General features: G+C 41.1%; 1 protein-coding gene across 1 annotated transcript in view; it reads right to left on the bottom strand.

Annotated features, from left to right (window-relative positions):
- LOC101468404 (glucosidase 2 subunit beta) overlaps positions 1-27,818 on the bottom strand; it is a 177,940-nt gene that overhangs the window by 43,109 nt on the left and 107,013 nt on the right. The window contains exons 11-12 of the mRNA XM_004554475.3: positions 13,897-13,966; positions 12,199-12,288 (exon numbers count right to left, since the gene is read on the bottom strand). Of these exons, the coding sequence (XP_004554532.2) occupies positions 12,199-12,288; positions 13,897-13,966 (160 nt within the window). The remainder of the gene's footprint in view (positions 1-12,198; positions 12,289-13,896; positions 13,967-27,818) is intronic.

Below are 27,818 nucleotides of genomic sequence, written 5' to 3'. Positions count from 1 at the left end.
TCAAAATCTCCATCTAGAAAACGGCTAGTCAATAAGCTCAGTCTTAAAATATAACCCACTTCTTCCCAACATACTTTCTCTTTCTGTCTTAAAATGCACATTACCAGCAATGTGCAGTGGGTAAAATGCCATTCATAACCCGCTACACAGTAATAGTAAAAATAATGATTGTATCCATGTTTGCACATGTTAGTTATTGCGTATTTTATTCATTTATGTATTTTTAACTATATTAGGAATTCATATTGTGTCTATTGTCTGTATTGAAGCTGTGACAATTTCATTTCCTGCAAATGATTAATAAAGGATCTAACACGTATAATAAGCTATAAGTGTTTGCATCACAAAGGTTTGGTCACAGTATATTTTTACCATATTACCTTTGGTTTAACTGTGAAATGAAATAACACCATAATGATAACTCTTCTTCTTTAAAATAACTCTGCTTTCTATAATTTTATTTCATCATCTGACATTTAAAATAAAGCAGTTTTCAAATGGACGATTTACAATTTCCATTAACAGTTTGTGTCTGTGTATTTGAACAGCATAACGTTGTTTTTTCAGGGTGAAAAGTTAAGATGTGTTTCCTCTGGCTGTTAAATATCCCTCTCACTTACAAGTATCTCAACTCTAGATCCGGTTCAATAATTCAGCCCGATTCATACCAGACCTTTCCCGTTCTCAACGCACATTAAATGGGTCATGTGGACAAAAGTCTCAACCCCATTTCTGAACAAAAACTGCTCAAGGCCAGAAGGTCAGAACTATCAAAGCAAATACAAAGTCTTCAGTAATTTCAGCCCTAAATGTCAAAGAGTGTGAAGAAGAAGCTTCTTTTCACAGTTGGTGCACTTGTTTCTCTTTTTTCCAGTTGAAGTCTGTCTCAAAACAATTTTCCAATGCCCATTTGAACATTGCAACATGCTTTGCATTGTAATGCAGGTGAAGAGCAGGTCATTTTTCATGTATTAAAGTATGTGACAGGAGACAAACCCCAGAGGCTTGTTTCTGTGTACTCTCTACAGTCACATGTAAAACTAGTGTTACGACTGTTGTCGTACTGTTGTTTCATATCTGAGTGTGCAGGTGACTCTCTGTGATTGGTGGATCCAAGGGACGGATTGATTGGCTAACGACCTGGAGATGGCTTATATGATGACACCGTCATGGACGGCCAGTCATTCATCCTCGGCTTACCTCAACCGGCAGACTTTATGTTACCTGTCCAGCGCTGTTTCATGTAGGAGTGGACTACCTTTTTTATTTGATTATCATTTTCTCATGTTTTTGTTAGTTAGGGAGATAAGTCATTGTCATTTGCTTTGATTCTTTTTGTAGGTAAGTTTGGTACATCCTTTAGAGGGGCTCCTTTTGTTTGTTGCTTTGGCATTAGGTCCACCCCAAAGCTATGGTCCACTCCTGTCCTTTGTTAAAATTCACTCACTGTAAATAAGTCACCAACAAATTGTACTTGTTGTGTGATGTGCTGCTTGGGATCAGACGGGGATGGATCACCCTAATGTTATGGCCCTAATGTTATGGTCTGGCCACCCCTAGACAGGCCATAACACTAGCCACACCCCATGGTTCAAAAGCTTGTAGAAGCACCCTTAGCAGCAATAGATTTTGCATGACTTTACCAGTCTGTCACATCATTGTGGCTTTTTGGCTAACTCTTCTTCACAATGTTGCTTCAGTTCATTTACACGAGTTTGTTCATGTTCAGCTCTCTTCGAGATCCCACCGCAGCATTTCCACCAGGTTGAGGTCTTGACTTTGACGGTTCCATTGTGGCACCTTGATTCTTTTCTTTTTTAGCTATTGTGTTGTAGATGTGCTGCTGGGCTTGGGCCAAGTTTTAGCTATCAGACAGTTGAATCTAGAATACTTTATTACTCAGTGGAGTGCATGGTCGCCTCAGGGACTGTAAGGTGCACAGATCCTGTGGTTGCAAAACAAGCCCAAATCATCACACCTCCAACCCCATGCTTGATGGCTAGCATGAGGTGTTGGTTGGTGCTGGTATGATGTTTTCGATTTTCACCAAACATAATGTTGTGTATCATAGACAAACACATCGACTTTGGTCTCATCTGTCCAAGGGACATTGTTCCATAAGTCTTGTTTGCTTAGATGTAACTTTACAAATCTAAGTACATGTTCTTTTTAAAGAGACGAGGCTTTCTTTCAACAAACCGTCAGAACGTCTGCTTTTATAGAGCTGTGCACACTTACTGCTAATCAGTTAATCAAGTGCACTGGATTAACAGCAATTAGGATTAGTAGTAATTCCTACAGAGGGAGTTAGGGTGTACTTAGTTTTTCAACTTTATGGCTCCTTTTACTATCTGTCCTTAGCAGCTCGGGAAAAAGAGGCTATCCTGGGGAAATTCTACTAAAAGCAAACCATTAAAGTCTTAGATTTGTCCAAGGACTGGATTTAATCTTCCATTTAAGATAAAAAATGCATTATAAATTGAACTTTAAATATCACTTTGAATAGGAAATAAAAAGATGGACTTAAAAATGTGTTAATTTGTGTATAACCACTAATACGACTATAGACTATCAGAATCAGAATCAGAATCAGAATGGGTTTATTGCCAGATGTTGAGGTTTACAACATTAGGAAATTGCTGCGGTGCTTCAGTGCAGACAATAAGAATTAAAGTGCTATGTAGAAAGAAAGATATGTGCATGAGATATACATGAGATATATACATGAGAATAAGAATTATGAGTGCTATGAGTGCTACGTAGAAAGATATAAACAGATAGAAACAACAGAGTTTTCCACAAACCCCAAAACAGAAACCTTGGCCTCGAAACTCGAAACAGTCCAAGTGTGAGCTGTACTTTAGGATTCACGTGTAACACTGGAAATATCATATTTTTGTGGAGCTAGTGAGAGACAGCCATTTCTCAAGCAAGCTGCAACCCCAACCGTTAGAGTCGAAACAACTCATTGTAATGCATCATCCGAAGGAAAAATATTTGTGTAGGATGGAAATTACATTTTCACAGGAGTTCTTACAGTCACTGAATTGGATCATATTAGATTTGATTAGATAAGATAAACTCAGTTGATCTTGCTAGGAGGTTCAGGTTGCCACAGCAGGAACTGCAAATGAGACACAGCTTTAGAATGACTGGAAGATAAACACTGCTTTACAGAGAGATTGTAATTTTTATACACCAAGACACTTTGTTGTCTCTCTTTTGGGTTTTATTGATTCTTATGTAATGCTTAATCCTATCCTGGGTCTCCCTGTTAAATGTATTAAAGTTTTCATTGTCAGTTTTAGTTTAAATCATAGTTTCCAGTCCTGCAGAGAATAATTGCACTTTTCTCGTAAGGGTGCCAATACATACGCCAGGAAGGATTTCACTGTTCTGCCTACTTATCAGCTACTTTAAATTTACAATAAAAAAGAACCAGTAGGGGGCTAAACCATTCCTTGGGAAGCTCTCTCTCACACTTGAATATTTACAGTACAAACTAAACAGCTGGGGAAAAACTCATTTTCCAACAAGTTATTCCGTGTGACATATTTATGTGCTGTTCAGTGCTCAGGCTGTGGTTCTCCAAATTAAAAGAATGTGAGGTTGTCTAACTAACAATGGAGTATCCACAGGAATGTGACACACACTAACAAAAAGTAGGTAAATAAAAGCTGACTTTAAATAATTTAATTAATGGAAAATTTCCATGTAATTTTGTTAGACAGGCACAATGTAAAATGCTACATGTAATAGAATATGGTCAAGTTAAATTGACTTGATGGGTATCGACTCAATTTATAAAAAGCAACATTACCAACCTTAACAATTAAGTATTTGAATTAATAAACCTTTGATTTTATATATTTCTCTTCTGTTTTACTCAAAATTATTGCTTCATGTTTACGAGGTTTGGATAACAACTTAATATTTTGTTAGCGTTTGCCTGAAATACCCTGAAATCTGAAAACACTGCACCGCCCTGTGTATTTATAGGTCTGCTCGCTTTGCTATGTGTTGGTAGCAACTCTTCATGTTTTTGAGTATTATGCACTCTGATGTAAGTTCAATGCCAGTGCAACAGCAAGCACAGCTTGCAAAGCAATCACAAGGCAAAACCTATCATACATGTTATATGTTATTGTATCGTATAATGATAATGATCTCATAAAGGAGATTAACTTCACTTCAGTCTGCTCTCAGTAAAAACAGGAAGTCCTCTTTTTTTTTAAGTGGGCTTAACCAAAAGTCTCCAAGAAGTTGATCCTGACTTTTTAAAGACGACCAGCCCACACACACTCATCGTCCAGTTCACTGGCCATAGATTGGCAACCTGAAGGCTGACAAGGTGTGACAATTTTATGACCACACCAGACACACTCGGTCCTGCTGCCAGCTCACAGGTTTATGGACCTACAGAAAACTCTTGCTTCTTCAGATGGCCACCCCTGCTGTGGACTGGGCAGAATCTCCAAGTGTGTTCAGATGCTTACAGGAAGAGACCAGCATCCTGGCAGCCAAAGTCTTTGTTGATCACAATTGAGCAAGCGAGGCGGTGATTCAACAGCAAAATAAGTTGGCTTTTTTTTTCTCAGCATGGCTTCTAGGATTCAGAAGACTACATCTTCTCCAAACTTACAGAAATATCATCAAACAGATATATTTATTTGAATGTGTGCTTTTGGCCATCTGACGAAACCAAACTCAACATCCCGAACAAAGCAAAGGAAGACAAGCTTTTAGGTTTGTTTTGGTCTGCTCTTCTGGGATAAAACAGCCTTATTTAATATCTGCTAAAAGCTCGGGGTATAGTCATCAGATACTTGCTGAGTTTGTTTTCGTGCTCGGTGATAATGGATGAACGGTGTACAGTTTTTAGAGCTTTTTAGTGAAAATAGCTGTATGGTTATATCAGCTGAGAGACTGTAAAAACTGTAAAGATGCACAGTGAAAACCCAAAACAAGCTAAAGGAATATAACACTTCCTATAACTGAAGGGAGTAACACTCCAAACATCTTCAAATACTGTTCTGATGCACACAGCTAGTATCAGGTAGAACACCTTTTTCCCTTCAGAGCTGCTCTAATGCTTCACGGCACAGATTCAACAAGGTGCTAGAGATTGTGGTCCATATTGACTTGATAGTATCACACAGTTGCTGCACAGTTGCATCCATGATGAGAATCTCCTGTTCCTCCACATCACAAAGCTGCTCTACTGATTTCAGATCTGGTGACTGTGGAGGTCATTTGAGTCCTCGTTTGTTTAGCCAGCAAACTATAGCCTCAGTGTCCTGAGTGTCATCTGCTGCTGCTGTGGCCCATCTGCCTCAAGCTACAAGGTACTGTGCATTCAGAGATGCTATTCTGCACCTTAGTGTAACCAGTGGTTATTTGAGCGACTGTTGCCTTCCTGCTAACTCAAAACATTCTCCTTTGGCCTCTGACGTCAACAAGGCATTTTCTCCAGGACGTTTTCCCTTCAGACCAATTCCTGTAAACTCTAGAGATGGTTTTGTGGGGAAAATCCCAGTAGATCTGCAGCTTCTGAGATACTCAAACCAGCTCATCTGGTACCAACAATTATGCCACGTTCAACCTGGCTGATGATTGTATATTAAGAAGAGTTCTTCAGCTGTCTGCTTAAAGATATAAGCTTTAAAATGCTATCATCTCTGACACTGCATAATGCAAATCTTTAAGCAGACGAGAGCAATCCTTCTGCCTCCGTAGTTATTGACAGTTGGACAAACGTGACCTTTTGAAGTTAATTAACCGCATGAGCAGCTCCCTAAGAGTGATGTTAAATTTCATGCTTTAATGTAACAACAGCATCTGTGGCACATCTATCATCATTTAAAAGCTAAGGGTCTGACGAAGTGCTCGTGCTCCAAGGCATGGACCTGCTTATGCAGCTGTGGCAGCACAAGCACATTTTAACAAGATCCCAATTAGGTTAGCTGCAACTTTTGCCTTTCTGCCCCCTTTATAAGCCGGGACAAACAAGGTTTTCATGTAGTTTTTGTTTCTTCAGTGTATCTGCTAGAAGAGCAACAGGCTGCCATGCTTCATGTTAAAGACCGGTACAGTGAATGACTGGCAAATGATTTGCAGCAAAAACGCTTTCTGAAATTAGCTTTTCTGTTTCTAGCATCTCACTGATGTCCACTGGCAGACGGCAAATAGTTTACTGTCTAAAAAAGCCCACTGGTCCTGTCAAACCCAATTTGCAAATAGACAATATTTGTGCTAAGACGCTATGAAATCTACTTCATAAATCTATATGGCTCTTCATTTCCATGTTACGCTCAGCAGACACATCTAGGACTCCACACCACCCGCATTGCCATGGTTTAGATCCAATTTAAAACAGCTCCCTCTAGGCTATCCTGGTGAATTCCCTTTCTTCACTGGAAGAACCCGGCGAACTGTTAAGGCCATGTGATGTTCTGCAGACAGTTGGAAGTGTCACTTGTGCTGCGTTATCCTTCTCTCTTTCTCTGTCAAAGCTGAACAACAGTGGCAGGCATGACTCACTGAAGAGCTGTACTTTCTAATGACACAAGAGCGGAGGCTGAGTCAATCTGACCTGACAGTCTTGCATAAATCACGGGCCTTCGATTTAAGTTGCTTTGAGGAGTGTCAACAAATCCACAGGAGGAATATTAGGCTCTGCTGTAGGTAGGGACTCCGCCTCTGAGAACTCATTATGGGGTGTCTCCCTTCATGCTGTGCCAGGCTGTGTTGACTGAATTGCCAGGCTTATTTTGGATTCGCTGGCAGAAGCTCGCGTTTTAAATTCCCGGCTTGTGATAAGGCCTCCGACAGCACCCTAAAGACCATTTCAGGGGAAAATACGTGGATTTTTTAATGGCTAAATTTCTGGAGGTAAACTTCAGTACAGTACTTTGAATGTGATGTAATATAAAAAGAGGAGCCTCAGGTATGGAGAGAGGGGCTTGTGAGTGCAGCAATAAATGCCATTAAATGATAATGCAGCAAGAATAAGTTCTCTTTGTAAGCTTTTATTCGTTTTGTTTAGAGTCTTTAGAGAAACTGATGAGAAGGCAATGTGGAGAGTGCTACTACACAGCATTTAGCTTCCAATCTCACAGTTAATCATTCCACTTGAAAGTGTTTCACAACAAAAGACTGTTTTCTTTTCTCTCCTACTTTGAAATCAAAGTAATTATATATTTTTTTCTCCCATAGGGACAAACAAGAAAGGCCTTCAAGCCCTAGTTTGCACAAGCGATTCACACCATCATGAGGCAAGGCGGCGACGATGAAGAGGTCTCAGGAAAAAAGAAAGAAAAGAGGGCCCACGTTTACAAAGACGAAAGCAGAAATCTCAGCTGGCACCTTCCAATACAGATGAGACTCACTTTTAATAACAAGCTCTGAATGCAACATACGAGCGTGACCAAATCCAGTTTATACAGTTTAGTCTCAATGGGGTCGTCTCATCAACTGCTATCATCTCCCTACACAAACCCCGCCCAAGCACCAACTGGATCCCATCCATTTAAATAATGCACAGCTATTAGTCATATTAAAGACAGGCAACATTTCAGCACAGCAAACTTTTATGGCTTCGGGCACTTATCTTCAATATTGGCTGCCACTCAAGAAAGGATGGAGCAATTTAATCAAATGTGAGAGATCTGAACACCAGGGAGGGCGCTTGTAAGACGGTTTCAACTGACGATCAAGAAGCGGGAAAGAGAAGTGTGTTATTCTGCTCCATCATTGGAGAGGAATTGTAGCTTTGCTACTTGAGGGCATGGGAGGGAGAGTTATAGAAAGCTGTTGGTTTATGTGTCTGTCAATGTCATGTCTTTTCAGGATCACAGTTCAAGGCAAACAGCAAGGATAAAGAGGGGCAGGGAGGGGAACTGGTACATTGGAGAGAGGGTGCTGGTAGGTCAACTGAGTTGACGCAAGTAGATATTGTGCTCTTCGGTGGTTTCAAGGATGAAAAATAACAGAATGTAAGATGCCAATAGGCCAGGGAGAGCATACTGTGGGTTTCTGTGCAAAAGGCTGAAGGTGTGAGACTGAGAGAAATAGGCTAACTTGATAAATGTGCAAAGAATTGGAGTCAAAATATGAGCAAAAATAATCCGTCCCATCTTTCTTTTGGCTGTGGGAGCAGAAATTATTTTACCGGTACTGATAATTTTGCCACTGATAATGGCACTGAGGCGTTTCAATGTTAGCAGATGATATATATTTAATGAGAATAGTTCAAAGATATAACATGAATTTGATGGCTACATATGATACACTACAGGTCGCAGGCTGATGTTTGTCAAAGACGCATAAAATAATGATCTTTAGTTGGAGATGAGAGCTAGTTACACCCAATACAGTACAACATGGAACATGGAACATTTATTTTACTTCAGCAAAGTCGACGTTAGGCATAACAAACATGACAGGTTTCAAAATGTACGTTTAATAAGAAAAATAACTAATGCTGTGACTTGAGGATACAGCAAGTAAAATTTAGGTAATTTAGGTAATTAGCTAATGCTACTAGCATAGTAGCATTAGCGGCTTCCATGAAGTGGATGATCTTATTTATTAATTAATTTACATTTTTTTATGTTATTTTAGCTGCAGCAAACAGTATAATCAGTTAAGCTGAGTGATCGTAGAATTACTAAAAGGCAACTAGAGATTAATTTGAAGAAATACACACATTTTTCATTTGTTCCTTCAACCTTTGCTGTTTTATGCAACTAAAAAATGATACCATCCATACAGCCTTTGGGTGTTATGTGACTGATAATCGCCTATTCCATAAACTCCCATGGCTTGTTTCACGTATGTCTTCAGGGCTCGCAAAATCGCCCTGGGGCTAGCGATTTTTCCAGTCGGGCTACCAAAATCTCTCTCTGCCCTTCCCGTCGGGCTATCGCAGGAAGGAAAAATATATGTCAATGCTTTTGCATTCTTTCGGAAATGTAGCTGGGTAATTATGTCATTGGCATCGGTGAGCCACTGTCAATATGTGACATATTGAAGTCGCGTTTGAATTTGCGCTTGTTTTTTGCTTTCACTTTGCAATGTGCAAACTGTGTATAGAGAGCGACAGTACTTATTGGTGAGTGATGATAATTTGCGCACCAATTCCTCTGACATCGTCTTATCAATTGTTACCTTACTATGCAAACATGACAAGTGAAATCTCCCGCAGCTTAAACATGTGAGAGGTTGATCGCGCAGAGAATCGCTGAGCTTATGTGAGTGCGTGTGTAAAAGCAGCAGGATATATATTTCAGTTCTGCTGAGCCAAATAAGACAGGTCAGGGTGAAGAAGTGACAGCCAAAGAAAAGCTTACCACAAAACGGAGAAGTTATGACAAATCAGAATATAAGGCAAAAAGAAAGTGCAGCTTTATGGTTTCATGGACAAAAGAATTTCTGTGGCTGCAATATGATGAGCTAAATAACCAGGGCTGCACATAAGTGGTCTGCAGGTGCGCATTCGCTGTCAAAATAAAAAACGCGCACCAGATAAGAAGTTGCAACGCGCGTTTGCGTACATAAGATTTTCTGGAGGAGGACAGACATTTGTTTAGAACTCTTAAAGATGTCGAAGAAGCTCCTTTAAGCAATTACTTTGGTGTTCCTCCACCTCCAAAGAAATGTCAGAAGGAGTCCGAACCACAAAAGAAGCGCGTATTCTCAGACAAGTGGTTGCAGGAGGTGAGCTGGCTTCAAACAAATGATGAACGCACAGAGATGTGGTGCAGAATATGCCGTGAAAATCCCACTCTAGGACAAAAACAGCCTTTATATGGACGCAAACGCGCGCTGCACTTCTTATCTGGTGCGCGTCTTTTATTTTGACAGCGAATGCGCACATGCGGACCACTTATGTGCACCCGTGTAAATAACATAATGTTCTGCCGGGTGTGTTGTTGGTTTTCCCTCGATTCCTGAGTCGACAAGCGCCTTTGTTACTGGGACCAGTCATTTTAAGAAAGGCCCCCATTAGAAATGCATTATTGCTCAGTCTGCAATATCTTTCCCAGAACAAACACCAACTGCAAATAACAGACTAAAAATAAACCTGAAAGATCTGTTTAGAACAGCTACTATGTTGCAAAGAGTGAACTACCACTGGCACAATGTAGCCGTCTTTGCAAACTTCAAACAGCAAACTGCCTCGATCTTGGTTCCACTTACCCGTGACTTCAGTGGAAATTTCAGATTCAGGATCTGACACAGACTGATTCATGTCCTACACAGTTCTTACAAGTTCATAGAAATTTCTGTTTAATTAGAACCAAGTGTTTGAGTTGATGATTGTCATTTTTATACAATGTTGTAATTTGTTTTAACTATTTTTTGATTAATGTTTTGTTTCCGTTACAATATTATACATTAAAGTATAATATTGTAACGGAAACAAAACATCAATCAAAAAATTGGTCTTTTTTTATTCGGGCTGGTCTTTTGGTCATTTAGGCTCCTTTGGATCTCCGGTGGTAAAGCTCAATAAATAATATAGGAGCCACCTTCCCATCCCTTTAGCGTGAAATTAAACCATTTTTCAAGCAGTGTGAAATATTGTTATGTAAAACTATCATGTAATGTAAAAACCCTGAGACGAATCTTCTTCTGGCGTACATGCAAGAAGTTCATCTTTGCTTTTCAGATTTTGCCTCCTAAATGGCAAACTAAGCAAACAAATCACACTGGTGAATAAGGGCATGGGAAAACCACTGATTCCAAGGATGTCTGAAAATGTATTCGCAGTGCAGATCTCTTAGTGCAGATCTCAGATAATTTTCTTTCAAAATTGCAACCACCCACAGACTTCTAAAGCTCCAGCTGGCAAGCAATCCTGAGGAGAACAGATTCTACCCCAGCAGGGGCCATAGGGATGCAGCAGGAGAGAGTAAAAGAAGCTCATTCTGTTGATTAAATTTAGTTGATTTAGCTGCTTGGCTTCTCCAGGGTGACTTGGAGCTCACAAATTATCAATCTTAAATGGTGGATCTTTACGAGATGGTTCACATTCCTTATAGACACAATTTGTTTTAATACAGTTGTGCAAGACAAGAAGTTGATTTTTGCGAGTTCTCTTGAAAACAGACTGACTTCCACATCCAGGGAGTTTACGCTCAACTTGAGGCACAGAGGTAAAACACAAGTAATAAAAACAAAGTGTTAAAGGCTTTAATGTTTCAAGTAACAGCCTTTAATCGTGACAAGTGCGCTGCAACAACGAAACGTGATTTTTAATATGTAGCGTTTGCTTTGAGCTTTTTAACTGCAGAGGCCAAACAGATACAACCGGCACAGGTGCAATGACACCTTGTTTCAATCGTGTTACAAAATGTTACAAGCACTGACAGGACAACCATAGGATGGGATGCCACGTTTGGTGTCGACACTGATAAAATAAAGCTTGAGGCTCAAGCCTTAGGATGAAACGACAGCTAGTTTGTTTTTCTGTTACCAGATAAAACGATTCTTCGTTTCGTTGGCAGGAAACGTTATTACAATTAAAAATGGTTGCACGGTGCACATTTTGTGCTTTGTAAAAGGTTGCACGGATCTATGCACCAAGTCTGGTTTTCATACATTAGAGCATGGTCATATAAAAGACCAATACGTGAGTCATATACTCTATGTCACTGATGCTTTCAGTTCACCCTGATCCAAGGCCTCCAACAATAAAAAAGAAGGCACACGGTTTAAAAAGTTACTAGACAAAATCTAAAATCTACCTTCAACCCATTGGCAGCTGGGGCCCCAAAGACTCCAATATAAAAACAATACACACGAGACCAAAGTGGAGATGTTTGGCCATAATGTGCAGCACCACGTTAGGAACTAAACACAGCATAACAGCACAAACACCTCATACCGACTGTAAAGCACGGCGGTGGAGGTGTGATGAGTTGGGTTTGTTTTGCAGCCACAGGACCGGGACATCTTGCACTCACAGAGTCGACCGTGAAGTCCTCTGAATACCAAAGTGTTTTAAGGTCAAATGCTAACTAACGCCCGCAAAACTCAAAGAACAACTGAAGCAACTCTGTAAGGAAGAGTGGGGCAAAATCCCTCCACGACAATGTGAGAGACTGATAAAGCAAGATGACATTAGGCTGCACTTGGTTTTTCACATGACTGTTCAAGAAAAGGCAGAAGCACTCCAGGTCTGTCAGTACTTACTCATATACTTTCAGCTTGTAACACTGGCCGTTCAAAAACAGAAATTCCCAGTCTGTTCCGTAGTCTATGGCCAACTTCTTCTGTAAGTCACTGAGGAAACCAAAATAAACAGAAACACAGATCAGAAGCACATCTGAAGCTAGTTTTGGAAGTTACAATACAGATTACATAAAGTTCCTCAGTTCCATCAGGAAAGACAACAAAACTCATGGTATTTTTAAGCAAATCATTTAAGAAGAAATCCATGAAAAAAATTTTTTCAACTAAACCTGAACAGAATCCTTTTTATGTTTTAAGACAACACTCTTCAATTCAATTTGTTGTCACTCCCTGACAGGCTGCTTTAATAACTTCTGCATGACTCACAACTGTGCTGACAAAGTAGCTTTATTTTCCTTGCTCCTTCTAGCGACTAACGTCTCAGATATTGTGCTGATGAGGTGGCCCGTTAAAGCCCATTTCTATGCAGTGTCTCTAATTATCCGAGCCAGTAAGGGCTGCTCTTCTTCGCTAATCGCAAATAAGGCAAGTGAGCCCTATCTCTAACAGCACACAGGCCCTCATTTCCATATTCATAACCCAGAATTGCTAATGGGGTTAACAAATGTTTAGGGAGGGTGATTGTTCCGCTTGAGGTTGATAAGGCAGGGGGTAGGGGGACGATTCGGGGTCAGGAAAGCGTTGTGGGTTGCGTAACCGTGTGCGCGTGTGATTCTCGGTGGGGCAGGGGTCGTAACATTCACGCGCAGAGTCAATTTTTGTGGAAATTGCTCTCTTCAGCGCAAAATGTATGGACTAATTAGAAGTAGACCTCGATATCATGTGACTTCTAAAAGGTATGAACGAGAAAAATGCGCAAGGCCGGGACACGGGGGAGAAAATCACATCCGAGTCCTCAAACACAAATGACAGTGAGTAATTTGGCTAGAGGCAATTAAAGCAAGGTGGACAATGAATAATTAGAACAAATGAAGTCATGCCAGCTCCTGTCCCCCTGCATCCACCCTCCTCCTCCTCTCTCAAGCAAGTGTTAGGTTGAGGGGAAAAAAGGCTGACCTTTTGGTAAGTGCCACCTCTGTAGTTGGCACTCCTCTCTCCCTACTGTAATGAACAGTTTGGGGGCCTAAGGGCCACAGAAGCTACTTATCAGCAATTGCTGGCTGGCTCTGAGCTCTGTGAAAACATCTGAGAGGGAGCAAAAGAAACTGTGCGTGGATTTTACTCCTCAGCTGTTGTAAGCATGACAGAAGAGCGAGGAGCAGAATGAATCCTATAAAATCGTTTTTTTCTTTACTAAAAAGTAGTTGCAATTTCTCTCTTTAAAAAGCCAGAGAGGGTTGTGGGTAATTCCCAGCCAGACGGAGACTCTTCTGCTCACACTAAGTCAGAAGAAGACCACCCAGCAGAGTACAGAAGACAGCCAATAGTGTTTGTTTTTCTTCATTAGCATTAGCCTTAGGTATCACACAGTGCATATTCACCACAGTGCTTCTTTCCATACTATGTTAGCACAGAAGGATGGAGTCTATTTTAAGGCTTGGTGAAATTACAGTCACGCTCCTGCTTGCGATCAAAAAACAAAAACTGTGAGAGGCAAATGCCTCATCTGCAAAAAGTGCAAAATGTTGAGGATTTAGCCACACGTATGCCGCAGTAGGCGCTAACCTCTGCCTCTGTTGCTTTCTTTTTTAGCCTCACCTTATTTCCATGTTGACTGTCTCGTAAGCTTCTTCCACTTTCTTCAGATTGGTCGCCTCCCACTCTGCAGCTAGATAAAACAAAAGGTCAGACAAATTAACAATGCAGAGTTGTTGCATCTCAGCAGCTGTGTGTTGCCAAACAGTGGGCTCTTGGTGGATCTAAGACTGTGAGAAGAGCAGTGCTGCGCGTAAACAGGGAAATGCTATTTTCAGGTGCGCTAAGTGCCAACAGGCAGGCTTATTAGGCTCTTCACATTGTGCTAACTGAGACAGGGAGGAAAGAGAAGTCAGAGGGAGTGTTAGAGCAGCAAAGGTAGCTCACTTTATCATACCAAAATGTTCCAAGTATGACAAGAATTTCTGGAAAAATGAGTGTTAACAGAATCAGGATGAAGTATAATTCAACTCATGAAAAACAACATGTTTGTATCTGCCTAAAGTGGCTGATCTCTCTATAAAAATATAATTAATTAATGTATTTGTTACCACTTACTCACAGTGGTGTATGTCTAATTCCACATTCACATTCCGGAGTTCTCCTTTCAATCATGTTACTGTTACTTTGCAGCAAAATGCTTCAGCATCCTCACTAGTGAATAGCTTAGATTTTCTTTCTGTCAGTTTTTCAGGTGTTTTTCACCGAAAGCAGCCATGTGTTAAAGAAAGGTATGAGACATGTTGAAAGAGAACTGGATAGACAATACCTTCCTCTGGGTTTCAGTGCATATCATAATTTTGCCCAAAACATCGGCGCAATCTGGATTTAGGTTACTGTTTTGTATTCTGAAATTTGAGGGTTTTTTTCACATTATCTTTTAGGATAATTGTAAAGTTTAAATAAGAAACCTTTTGTTCTTTGAATGTTACATTTCCAATATGTGACCTGGTAAAACATAGTGCACAAAAGAGAACTGTCAAAACAATAGTGGGAGATAAACATTTAATGACACTGATATAACTTTTTATTGTTAACTTATTTATTGTAATTTGCACCTTGCAGGTATTAGTGACTTTACTTTGTAACACACACAAAAAATCAACCTGAAAGACACTCAGGTTCTGCCGTGACCATGATCAAAACATCCTGTTGTGTGGAGCACTGGTTAAATAATTGACATTTACACACCTCTGAAGGCATCCTCGTAAAAGTTGGGGGGGGAAATCAACACAGTATAGCATCACGATATTTTGCCTAGCAATATTGTATGGACACAGGGACGCAAAATATTAGTATTTTCTTAAATACATTAAAATACTCTGGGAATAATACAAACATGCACCACTACAGTAACTGCCAACTTGACCCCATATCAGAGTGCAGCTTTTAGTGATAATTCTGTATGGTTGAAAATCTCATTTTGCTGTACAAAAATAACTGAACTTTATTGGATAAAAGAGATATTGGCAAAGTTTAAAATTAAGGACATAATTTGATGGCCACCCTTCCACTGACACCATTTCTGATGAGGCTTCAGTGAACAGTAGATGGATTAACTGTTGGACCAGATCACAGGCAGTAAAAAGACACTGACATAGCTTTCTAGGTGGAAAAATGAATCCAATGGGCTTCATTTTTCCCATGATGGCGACAATTATGGTTGGAAATACTTCAATCTGATAGAAATCTATGGGAATATGGCTTTCTGATTTGACCCCTGCAAAAGGTTCCTGTTCAGTTGATAGTCTTAGTCATTCATTCTGTGTCATACTGAAAAGAAAACTTAAATATATTTTATATATCTTGATCGTGGCATGTCAAACACATCTCCTTAGTCAATGAGCAAATGGTTTCTAATTCAGATCCACTCTTCCATGTCACATCAGTTTTTTTCTCACAACTAAGTATGTGAGAGCAAAACTATATCAAAATGGGAATTCAGAAAACAAGGGATAATACAATACCCATCTCTTATCTGCTGTGTCTGCTATCTTTCTTTTTCTCTAAGGACATGACTTTCAGATACTGTTCAACTACTGTAGAGAGGTTTTTAAGCCTACTACTTCTCCTTCTGTCTGCCTCAAACTTTTTTATGGACATAATGGACAACAAGCCATTCTGGTTGAACACCTGGGAATCACCTTGTTGGTGCAAAAATACTATTTCACATTTGTCAGGCTGGATTACATTTTTGTTTCCCTGGAAACAAAATAGAAAAGGGAAAATACCACAGGTAACACATACAACTTCACACACAAGCACAATGGACTCAGTAAAGAAAAAGCTAATTCTGTTCAGCAGGCAGACATAGAAATTGAATTACTACTCAAAAATAAGGAGCTAAAATACACATACCACATATAGAAACGTATCAAGATGAAACAGACTATGACATAACCTTGTCTGAGGTCACTATTTGTCAACTGCCCCTAAGAGTTTGTAGCCTCCCATGGAAATGATAGCTTAGTCACATGTTTAAAGATGTCTGTCTTTGTATAAAGACACGCTGATTGCTCTAAGCCTTTTTGGGAAGGTTTCCAGAACTCTCTCAAGAGCCACGAGGAAATGCAACATCAGCCTCAAATATAATATCTCCAAGAACCCAACTTCATCTTCTTAGGCTCCAGTTAGGATGTTGTTGAAACAAAGCCCATCTTTTCCCTGAAAAGATCTTCTCTCCCCTTTTCAAGGACCGTTTTGCTTGAATAGCTCAGGGAATAACACTGGTTTATCCTTCATAGGAAGAATGCGATTGGAAGTGAGAGTTTTGAGGTTGGAGGAAATTCATCCATCAATTACTGATGCAAAACTGAGACAAGTTTTATTTATGTTGTGCAAACAATGACAACAGTTGCCTCAAGGTTCTTTATATTCTAAGGAAAAGACCCCACAATAATCGTGAGAAATCCCAACAATCAGACCACCTCCTGCAAGTACTTGGTGACAGTGGGAAGGAAAATCTCCCTTTTTACAGGATGAAGCCTCTGGCACAGTTTATCTTCATCCTTTGTCGATCTGGACAGGACAAAGACACACTGTAGAAGAGAGCCAGTGTTTAATAATCTATACAAAGTGAACTGGAACCAAAAGTTCAACACTGAAAAGACCAGAGACACTATCAAAAGTACCAAAAAGAGATTTCAACGTGCCACCAACCTCCTTTTCTTGTGGAAAAGAAATGGGCTGTTTGGAAAATTTGTGAAAATGTATCAAATAACTTCTACTTTCATGCTACGATAATAAAATAACTAAAATAACTGCAGACAACAACAAACTTCTTTTGGTTGCACTGCAACACTTAGAGTGAAAGAAAGTGCAACTCGCACACAGACACACACAAACACACCACACGTCCGCAACTCCTCGACACCACCTGCCCTCCTCCAAAAACACTCAGAGACTTTGAAAGTAGGCAGGTATGTTAATGTGAAGTGACACCTGCTCACTGGCTTCGAGCTACAAGTGAATTTATCAGGACGTGGTTTCAGTTCCAGTCGGATCCTTTCATAAAACGGTCGGTAAAACCCAAAATAACGTGACGATGGGCTGATGGGCACCATGACAACATCTCAAAAGTTTAAAATTTTTATTAAAAATACCCAAAACATATTGTTCCCAAATTGTAGAAATACAGAAATAATATTTCATAGCTTCCAAAAGCCTTGAACAAACGTGTGATGCGCATATAAAATACTTGATTTAAGCCACCAACTACGTTTTGGGGAGGGGGGGGGTCTGTTTAAGGAGGCGCTGACACCCCAGTGAAAGTGTAAGGGAATCATTTAATTAGTAAACCATAGTGTCTCTGACTGAGCATGAACAAAAGGGGCTGAAGAGCTGAAAAGGAGATAAGATGGCAGACAATAGAAGTGACAAGACTCCCGTTTGACTAGTGCTGATGGACACGGGGATTTACTGGGGTTTCTGTGAGTGGACGGGTTCGTCTCTGACGTCGAAGGAACTCTCTGGGGCCCGGCGCCGTGGCAACAGAAAGGAATGTGTATGCAGTGAGGACCGCGTGCGAGAAGCTGTGACAGCCCTGGCCTGAATACCAATTAGGATGTTCCTTGCATGTGGTCTCAGCTGGTTGCCCATGAAGACCCCCCCCCCCTCCACACACCTCACCTCACCCCACCCCACACACACACATCCACCCACCCCTACACAAATAATTCCCTCAGCACCTATTTCTTGCCAAACCTAGTACAGATGTGATGTGTCTAAGAGGCAAGCTGTGATTTACCATGCTGTAATGGCTATTTTTATAGCACCACGATGGGGAGATCTCACTTTGACTCACCCCCAAACCCCTCGGACTCTTTCAGAAAATCGCAGCCTCACACACAAAGCGTGGTCTCTCAGCCTGCTCCTACTCTCACAATCTCTTGCCCTGTTTCTCTCTCTCTCATACAAACACGCGCAGCAATCATCAAGCTCAGCAATGACAAAAGGAGACGCAGAATCCCGAGAGGGTGACATTTGACCCCCTTGCCGCAGCCCAGTTGTATATGGAGAGAGGAGGGGAAAAGCAGCCAGGCGTACAGAAGCACCCAGAGCAGAAAACACAGGGAGCACAAAGCCTACTGAACGGTTTCTGCACCCGTCAGGCCCGACATCACCTGAAGCCAGCGTACAGTACGCAGAAAAGACCTCAGGTTTAATTATTGCAATGATTAGATCAGCAGTCACATGATCACATGGGTGTAATTGCATCATAAGTGCAAGTCTGAATTTAGGAATTGCAACGCATGGGTACAAATGTGTAAGAAAAAGGGGGAAAAAAGCTTTCTCTGCAATAGAAAAACATACAAATCGAAGCTAAACTGACCGGTGACTGACATTTTTCCACTTCAGCAAGTGTGCTGTACTTCACTAGGAGCTGTCAAGAGGGGCTGTTAAATCACAGAGGCCGTGTACACAAATAGAAGAGGAGGAACGCACTGCATAGTATAGTCTTCCGACCAAACTCTCCCGTGTATTCGTACCTTGAGCCCAGAAGAATGGAGATTTTTTGTTTACATGTGAGCGGATCAATAGGCAAGGCGTTTCTCCTGCAGCTCTAAGAAAAGAAGCCGGTGCAGCATGCGAGCTGCAGCCGGGCTCAACAAAACAAAGGCGCTGCAGCGAGGCCACCCTTGAACCCCGCGCTCGCGCGAGCAGCCGGCACCTTCAGCGAGATTATCTCGGCTAACAGGCAGGAATGTAGGAGTTTGTTGTCTGTAAAAGTCTGCTCTTTAAAATAAAGACTGGCAGCATGCTTAAGCTCTGGCATTGATTCCTTTTTACTTTCCTTTATAACCTCTTTTGCTCCCCGCCATCTATCATCCAACCCCCACCCCAACCCCCACCCTTTTTTTTTGTATTTTCATTTTGACTTTAACATTCTCCTCGCCTTCAATATTTTCAGCTTGAGCTCCTGAGAGTCTTCCTGTCACCCTCGCTACCTCCCCCTCTCTCCGAGCTCCATTTTTCTCGGTTTTCTCTGCTCGGGTAAAGAACTCGTTCTGACTGCAGAGAGGGGAGGATGAAAATATAGGTTGAGGATCCCTGTAATGAAATGTTTATGGCAGGTTGTAACAATGAACAAGAGACCTTTCAGATACCGTCAGCTGGGCTGTGATAGCACTAATAGCCACCTGCTGGAATTGAACGCGAGCGTCTAGAGGAGCAAATTACTCTGTTTTCCTTGAAGTGAAAATGTTATCAAAGTTAATTCAACAAAGGTAATAAGAGAGGCATGGCTTAATTAAAAAAAAAAAACCTGAACAAATGTTTGCATTTTAATCGCGCACAGAGCGTGCAGAGCTAACATTTGTAAGCCTTTAACTATAAGTTTAAGTGAAACGCACTTTTAAACGTTATATTTCTCTCTCTTTATCCGTCCAAATCCCACAAATGATTGTGAAACTGCAGCACAGGCTGCTGAGAGTTGAGAAGAGGTCAGTCTCGCCCCCTGCATAATCGTTGTGTTGGAGTGTCTGATTGTATTAGGGTTGAGTGAATAACAGTAGCTGGCAGAAATAGCATCATGTTTTGAACTATCAGTGCAATTCATAGCCTTGTGACTGACTCAGTTTGTATTCATTCTCCCACACTCTCCTGCACCTCTCTTTTTTTTCCTCCGCAGTGGTTGAAGGACAGGCGCAGCGTCACGGCGAGCACGTACTAAAATTAAGAATGGATCCATTCACTGGCCAGCTGTCATCATACCAAACGACTGAAGCCAACACTGCAGATTGATGACTGAGAGGCAGTCAGATGTTTAACTGTAAAGCTGCATTATCTGCTGTACCTAAACAATATGTAATATGTAATATAAATGGATCAGATCGACTTACAGCTTTAATGTAACCGTAAACACTGTGCACGAGTTAGTGCTAAGACGATTGCAGCAGTTTATTATTAACACCTAGTGTATCATAGTTAATATGTGAGTTGTTGTGAGTTAAGTAAGCACAATCAGTCCATATACAGAAAAGGCAATGACCTTGTTTGACAGATGAGACCAATAACACTTAGATTAAATCACAGTAACCTAAAAGTCTCTAAGTTATAAGTAGAAGAATCAAACAAAGGTACAAAACCAGGTAAGCCAAGAGGCATTTAAATGTCAAGTCTGCTCAAATACGGCAAAAATCATAATTACTGTACAATTATTTGGGTCATAATGAGATTGTTAGCTATTAAACCTTTTCAAAATAACAAAATTGTCCTTATAATTTAGCGCATTTCCTTAAACTTTTATTACACTTCAACTGCATAAATAAAGTAAATGAATGTGAAGTAAACCTAGCACAGCCTGGCAGGGAGTCAATTTTGATTTTTATGGATATGAGAAAGGAAGTGTGTAAAAAGTACTCCATAACAGACTGTGGGACAATAATTGCTCTGTCTTGATTATATTGCCTTAATTGGTGGAAGGCAGAAATTTTAATTGAAATCAAAAGCCCATTAATTGCACAGCCTTATTAGACAGCATTGCTCTCACAATCAGTATTACGCACGAGTGAAATGGTTAAAATGTACAACTGTACAATTAATGCATTCAAATAGGCCTGCTGCGTTTCCTGTCATATATTTGTATACGTATTCTGCTACAATGGTGGTTGCTGATGGTTAACATGGGCAAAGTAGCCCTTTGAGCCAAAAGCTTCACGCTGCTCTAAACACTCAGTTTACAGCAGTTTTTCCACTCCTGGCTCTTTCTGAGCAATGAATCAGTACGAGCCAGGAGGATACTCAAAAGTAAAAATAAAGAGCTGGGAATGAGCAGAAGGGGTCTCCTTTAAAATCATGTAGGTTTTTGGATTAACAGTCCTGGACAGCTTGAAGTGGAAGCAGGTTTTGCATTGCCTAGTTTAATGGCTCGCATCAGCTAAGCAGTCAATCTTTCCTGGTAGTTTTAGAGCATTCACTGTCAAACCAAACAAGTTTATCACCAAAAAGAGGACTTTTTTTTTCTGTCACTGTAAAACTGCAGAACCAGAAATGAGGAAAGCGTCCGGTTAACAGCTTCATATTCAGCTAAAACCACGACAGTGGGGTCAATCTTCTCACCCAACTATGAGCGAGAAAAATGTTAAATGCACAGCACGTTTTACAATACGAGATATTGATAGTATAGCGTTCGTATAATAGCGCTTAAGTGCATTTAAATGCAGCAATCAGGGTCTGGCGCTCCCATAATCACGGCGATGCGTAATCACTGTTTAACATTTAAACGGAGAAGGGGGCCCAATGAACAGAATAAACAGCCTGTGTGGAGTGAGTTCGCTCTGTAACAACTGGGTGCTGTTTATGAATATGTATGATGTAACAAACGCCTAGGAGCTGACCTACTTCTGTGTCTCCTCTGCTCATGACTTGGTCCCCTTCCGGGGTAACTCTGTCATCTTGCAACATACTGTAATAGCAGGAAGCATGCGACTCCCATGTACAAATCAACATGCACCCGTTTGATGGTTTTGCAAGTGATAATCACCGTCTGTTGAGGGAAAACGCTTCAATAGGTGGCTGTGCAGTCGTAGGAATATTCAGGACCTGGCGATGTTGGGTCTTTTTATCCACTCCGCACACACATTAACCTGGGCTTTCACAAGTTTCTGCTCACCGAAATGTGAGCAGAAACATCAACAAGCATCCAAATCGCGTCAAAAATGCAAACGGCTGACGTTTGGATGTTTACTTAAACAGTCGTGTCACGTGAATAGGCGGGAAATGCAGGGAATGGAGTAAATGTGTGACGGACAAGTAAGTACGAGCAGACAAAAGAGAGCTCTCGACATAACTGGGGCTGCACACTGGAGAGCACTTGTCTGCACCATCTCATAAAATATCTTTACCCAGGATCATCTTGGTATGGTGCCAAACGCGGTTAGCTTCAGGAGCTGGGAAAGCACACAAAAAAAAATCTATTTCAGACAACGCGAGAGACAGAAAGCTGGCAGCTGCTCAAATCAGACTTCCAACATTTGATAAGTGAAAACGGGCTAATTTTGTGCATCCCTCGAACGGTTGCAGTCCAATACATTGCTCCCGTGGCTATGAAAACGCACGGGCGAGGCCGAGCGAGGGGTGAGAGGCAAATCGTTTCAACCTCTCGACAGCTTAATGGAAGAAGAGGAGAAAAACGCAGTAGTAACTCATTCTATGGCAGAAAGGAAGCCCGGTGCACTTTTTCCACCCCGCTCCTCTCTCGTGTCGATCGAGCACTCGAGGTGAGACAATTACGCCTCAAGGACGCGTCAACCTCGGTTGGGGTCAGAGGTCGCCGCGAAGGCAACCCATCCTCCCCTCTGATTCTGTTTAACATTTCACATCTAATATAGGAAGTGCTGAACAGACCCTTAAATTAAGATCAGCCCTCTGCTCTCTCACAAACTGAACCTCAGCTGCCTCACAAGCCAATTCATTTGCTGAGAGTGCTGAGACGCATTGGCTTTAAAAAAATGAAAATAAAATAACTGGTCACCCCAGCGTGGACCGAGGGACACTGTGAAGCGTTCGCACGTGGGAGACTGAAGTGTAGGAGTGCAATTTATATAAAGAGCTGTTATGCCCGTGGCTCTAACACGCGATTAATGTTAAATAACGAACCTAAAGAAGAGCGCTTGGCGGGTATTGTTAGTGTTTAATAAGAACACAGTCTTCTAGATTTCAGTAGGTACAGCGGGGAAAATAAGTATTTGACACATCAGCATTTTTATCAGTAAGGGGATTTCCAAGTGGACTATTGACACAACATTTCCACCAGATGTTGCCATCAAGCCAAATATTGAAGTCATACAATCAAATCAGAACATATAAGTATACAAGTTAAACCATAATAAATAAAGTGAAATGACACAGGGAATAAGTATTGAACACACTTTATTCAATACTTTGTAGAAAAGCCTTTGTTGGTGATTACAGCTTCTAGACGCCTCTTGTATGGATAGACCAGTCGTCTGCATTGCTCAGGAGTGATTCTGGCCCATTCTTCCACACAAACGGTCTTTAAATCTTGAAGGTTCCTTGGGCCTCTTTTATGAACTTTAATCTTCAGTTCTCTCCATAGATTTTCTATGGGATTTAGGTCAGGTGATTGACTGGGCCATTCAAGCAACTTGATTTTCTTTCTTTGAAACCACTTCATTGTTTCCTTGGCCTTGTGTTTGGGATCATTGTCTTGCTGAAATGTCCACCCTCTTTTCATTTTTAGCTTCCTGGTAGATGGCAGCAGATTTTTATCCAGAATGTCCCGGTACATCTCTCCATTCATCCTGCCTTCAATAATATGAAGTCTGCCAGTACCCCTGGCTGAAAAGCAGCCCCAAACCATGATGCTTCCACCCCCAAACTTGACTGTTGGTATGGTGTTCTTGGGGTGGTGAGCAGTGCCATTTCTTCTCCAAACATGGTGTGTAGAATGACTGCCAAAAAGTTCAATTTTGCTTTCATCTGACCATACTATAGTCGTCCAATAATCCACAGGCTTCTCCAAATGCTGTTGCGCAAATTTTAACCGAGCCTTGACATGCTTTTTGTTCAGCAATGGAGTCTTGCGTGGTGAGCGTGCATGGATGCCATGGCGGTTCAGTGCATTGCTTATAGTTTTCTTTGAAACAACAGTACCTGCTGATGCAAGGTCTTCCTGAAGTTCTGTCCGAGTGGTTCTTGGCTCTTGGAGAACCCTCCTGATTATTCTTTGGACTCCTCGGACAGGGATCTTGCGTGGAGCACCTGATCGTGGCAGGTTTATGGTGAACTGATGCACTTTCCATTTCCGGATAATGGCCCCCACAGTGCTCACAGGAACATTCAGCATTCTGGAAATGCACCTATAACCATTCCCATCAAAATGCTTTTCAACGATAAGATTACGAAGATCTTGAGAGAGTTCTTTGCTTTTACCCATCATGAAGTCTTTCCTGTGTGCCTTCTGGGTAATGAGGAGCCTTTATAGGCCATCAATTAGGACTAAAGCAGCTGATATCAATTAGTACTGATAGGGGACAGGATTTCTCTATCAATACTGACAGATTTCAGGTGATCTCCTGGCTTTCTATGTCATTTTGCCCCTTGTTATCTCCATGTATTCAATACTTATTCCCTGTGTCATTTCACTTTATTTATTGTGGTTTAACTTGTATACTTATATGTTCTGATTTGTTTGTATGACGTCAATATTTGGCTTGATGGCAACATCTGGTGGAAATGTTGTGTCAATAGTCCACTTGGAAATCCCCTTACTGATAAAAATGCTGATGTGTCAAATACTTATTTTCCCCGCTGTATGTGGTCCAAACACGCTCATATTCCTCTCTCTTTTATCGCGCCCGTGAAAGTTTGCTATTTTTAGCGACGCCCTCATATCTGTAGATGCAACCTTGCTAAATTAGATCAAAGTGAACCCTGCCTCACAGTACTCTTATATGTTAAGCTAATTTGTTTACTACAGCTACTAAGGGCGAACATCTAAACAAGTTGACAAAAATAGCACCCTGGATCGAAGAGCTGTGACTTCACGCGCCCTGAGGATGTCAGAAAAGCCTCTCCACGCATTTGAGGTCACGTAACGGGTGATTGTTGAGTTTTCGCAGGTCGTGTGGAAAGCTCTCTCTGAGATTGTGGTTGTTCCAAGTTTTTGGTTGGGTCACTTGGTGGATACAAAGTTTGAGCCCGAGCATGATTCTGCCAGAGGTTTCTTTCTGTTAAAAAGGACGTTTTTCCTTCCCTCTCTCGACAAGTGTTTGCTCATAGGTGGTCATTAGTTTGTTGGTGTTTTCTCTCTGTTATTGTGGGGTCTTTACCTTATCATATAAAGCACCTTGGGGCAACTGCTGCTGTGATTTGCTGCTATATAAATGAAACTGAATTGAATTGAACTGTAATTGAATTGAAAGGAGGAGGTGAAGGAGGATGGCTCACCGAGAGTATTGCCACAGTGCAAGGTAGACCACCTTGTCTTAGCAGCATCTCCACTACCATCAATCTGGGATATAGAGCAACAACATGACACACATTTAATAAAGTTAGTGTCTTGATGTAAGCTAAGATCAACCACATCAAGATCTGGGTTGTTTACAAGCTCGGTTAAACATTTGTGATGACATGAAGTGTTTGAGGTCATATAGATGAGATCAAATAAAGCAGGGTCAGTGGTGGAGCAGTGGCTCTGGGTTTGAATCCACTGAGCAGCTGAGGTCGCTCTGTGTGGATGCTTTTTAGCTTAACTGGTGATTCTTAATCCGGTCGTTAAGTGATGACGTGACGAATCCTACTTCCGGGTCTAAAGTAGTCTGCGTTTAATATGGCTTTTGTGTTGTTAACATGTTTAATGTTTTGTATTTTCTTCTATTTAATCTCAAAAAGCTCCTAAAACAATCAGTGATCACTGTTGACCTCCCTTGGCTTTTATTACCGCTAATCATTTATTTAAGCTCAGTTTTTAAAACCTTAGGATGTAGCTACAGCCCAGCCCATGCAGCAGTATATGAATGACTAACCTCGTATTGTGGATGGATTATCTCAGTTGTTCTCCTGGCTGAAGTTTGGTCCTTTTACAGCATCCTGCCATGCGATTACATTTGTTCCTGACCACCGACAACACTCACGTTAACTTTTATCGAGTGGAGAAAAAAGTTAGTTTGTTTATATTATGCTAACATAGCTGTGTCGCTAGCGGTCACGTAGCACATCATTATATACCAGCTAGCCCAACTTCAGTAACCCTACAAACGTCACTGCTGTTTAGTTTTCTGTCTTCATTTATGTTGGAAGTGATAACAGAGCTGTACGTTTTAATTTGTTTCCAAAACCCCGCAGTCAGGACATGCTATATTGTATTTAGATAGAAGCTAGCGAGCTAACTCCCTGCTAACTTCTAACTCCGTTAAATGTCATAAATTCCGTTTTCATGGATGCCTGGATGTTAAACTCAATTGTTACACCTGGTAGAGCAGAACGCTGATCATTTTATTAAAGATGAAAGACTTTAGACAGTTTTTCAACTCTCAGTAATGCCATAGTGATCGTTTGATATATGGACCTGCAGCGGAGTTTAGACCCAGACACGGCTAGTGACGTCAGACTTAACGACCGGATTGACCTATTAGAGCACTTCGCTCTCGCTCTGCGGGCCTACTTGTTGTTCCTAGAGTATTTAAAAGTAGAATGGGAGGGAGAGCCTTCAGTTTTCAGGGCCCTCTTCTGTGGAACCAGCTTCCAGTTTGGATTCGGGAGACAGACACTATCTCTACTTTCAAGATTAGGCTTAAAACTTTCCTTTTTGCTAAAGCATATAGTTAGGGCTGGACCAGGTGACCCTGAATCCTCCCTTAGTTATGCTGCAATAGACATAGGCTGCCGGGGATTCCCATGATGCATTGAGTTTTTCCTTTCCAGTCACCTTTCTCACTCACTATGTATTAATAGACCTCTCTGCATTGAATCATATCTTTTATTAACCTCTGTCTCTCTTCCACAGCATGTCTTTTATCCTGTCTTCCTTCTCTCACTCCAACCGGTCGCAGCAGATGGCCGCGCCCCTCCCTGAGCCTGGTTCTGCCGGAGGTTTCTTCCTGTTAAAAGGGAGTTTTTCCTTCCCACTGTCGCCAAAGTGCTTGCTCATAGGGGGTCATATGAATGTTGGGTTTTTCTCTGTATCTATGAAGCGCCTTGAGGCGACTTTTGTTGTGATTTGGCGCTATATAAATAAAATTGAATTGAATTGACTGTTGGTGTGGATGTAAGCACGAATGGTCGGCTGTCTGATAGATGGTGATTGTATATGCTTTGATAGTTTCATATCTATTTCAGAGTGCAATGTCATAGCCATGGAGCGAACACTGCTGGAGACTAAAGTTACATCTGGGTGTCTGGGGCCTGGGGTAACAAATTAGCATGTTTTGAACAAAAATGTTTGTTTCCACTGCAGGCAAACGCCGACATTTTTAGCACATTGTTATTTATATCCACAATTACAGCTGCAGCGCAAAATGATGCATTTACATTAAGGTTACCTTTTTCAGGCAGGGCCTGGCTGAGGTGAAGGTGTGACAGTAATAGCTGCCCCATTATTGATGGCTGGGAACAAACAGAGTTTCGTGTTTATTTATTTATATATTTTATATTTATTTCAATAAATATGAAACTAGGTTAGGGTTCAGTTTTAGGCAGAGAAAGCACAGCAAAGTTATTATCCACCCAGAGCAGGAGAGCAACAGCTGCTGTTTTAGTATGCCAAAACCACTTGGAAAAACTACCCAGTGACCCACAGCACGCTATAATAGTGGAACCAGTGAAAATAATGGAAATGTACTCACTTGTGTTCATAAAAATCATTTGCCTGTCACAGCAAAGGCTTTTTTTTAAACATATTGAAATATGTATTACATTAGGATTATGAGTCAATGTGCCCTCGAAAGAGAGATATTGCACTTAGTGGTTTTTCCAGATTTAATAAAGATAACACGAGTGCTTGCTTAAAAGGGAATCTTCCT

The sequence above is a fragment of the Maylandia zebra genome, linkage group LG3, assembly GCF_041146795.1.
Source record: "Maylandia zebra isolate NMK-2024a linkage group LG3, Mzebra_GT3a, whole genome shotgun sequence".
Taxonomy (NCBI): domain Eukaryota; kingdom Metazoa; phylum Chordata; class Actinopteri; order Cichliformes; family Cichlidae; genus Maylandia; species Maylandia zebra.
Note: the sequence above shows the minus strand (reverse complement) of the source record. Positions and strands in the feature narration are given on the sequence as shown.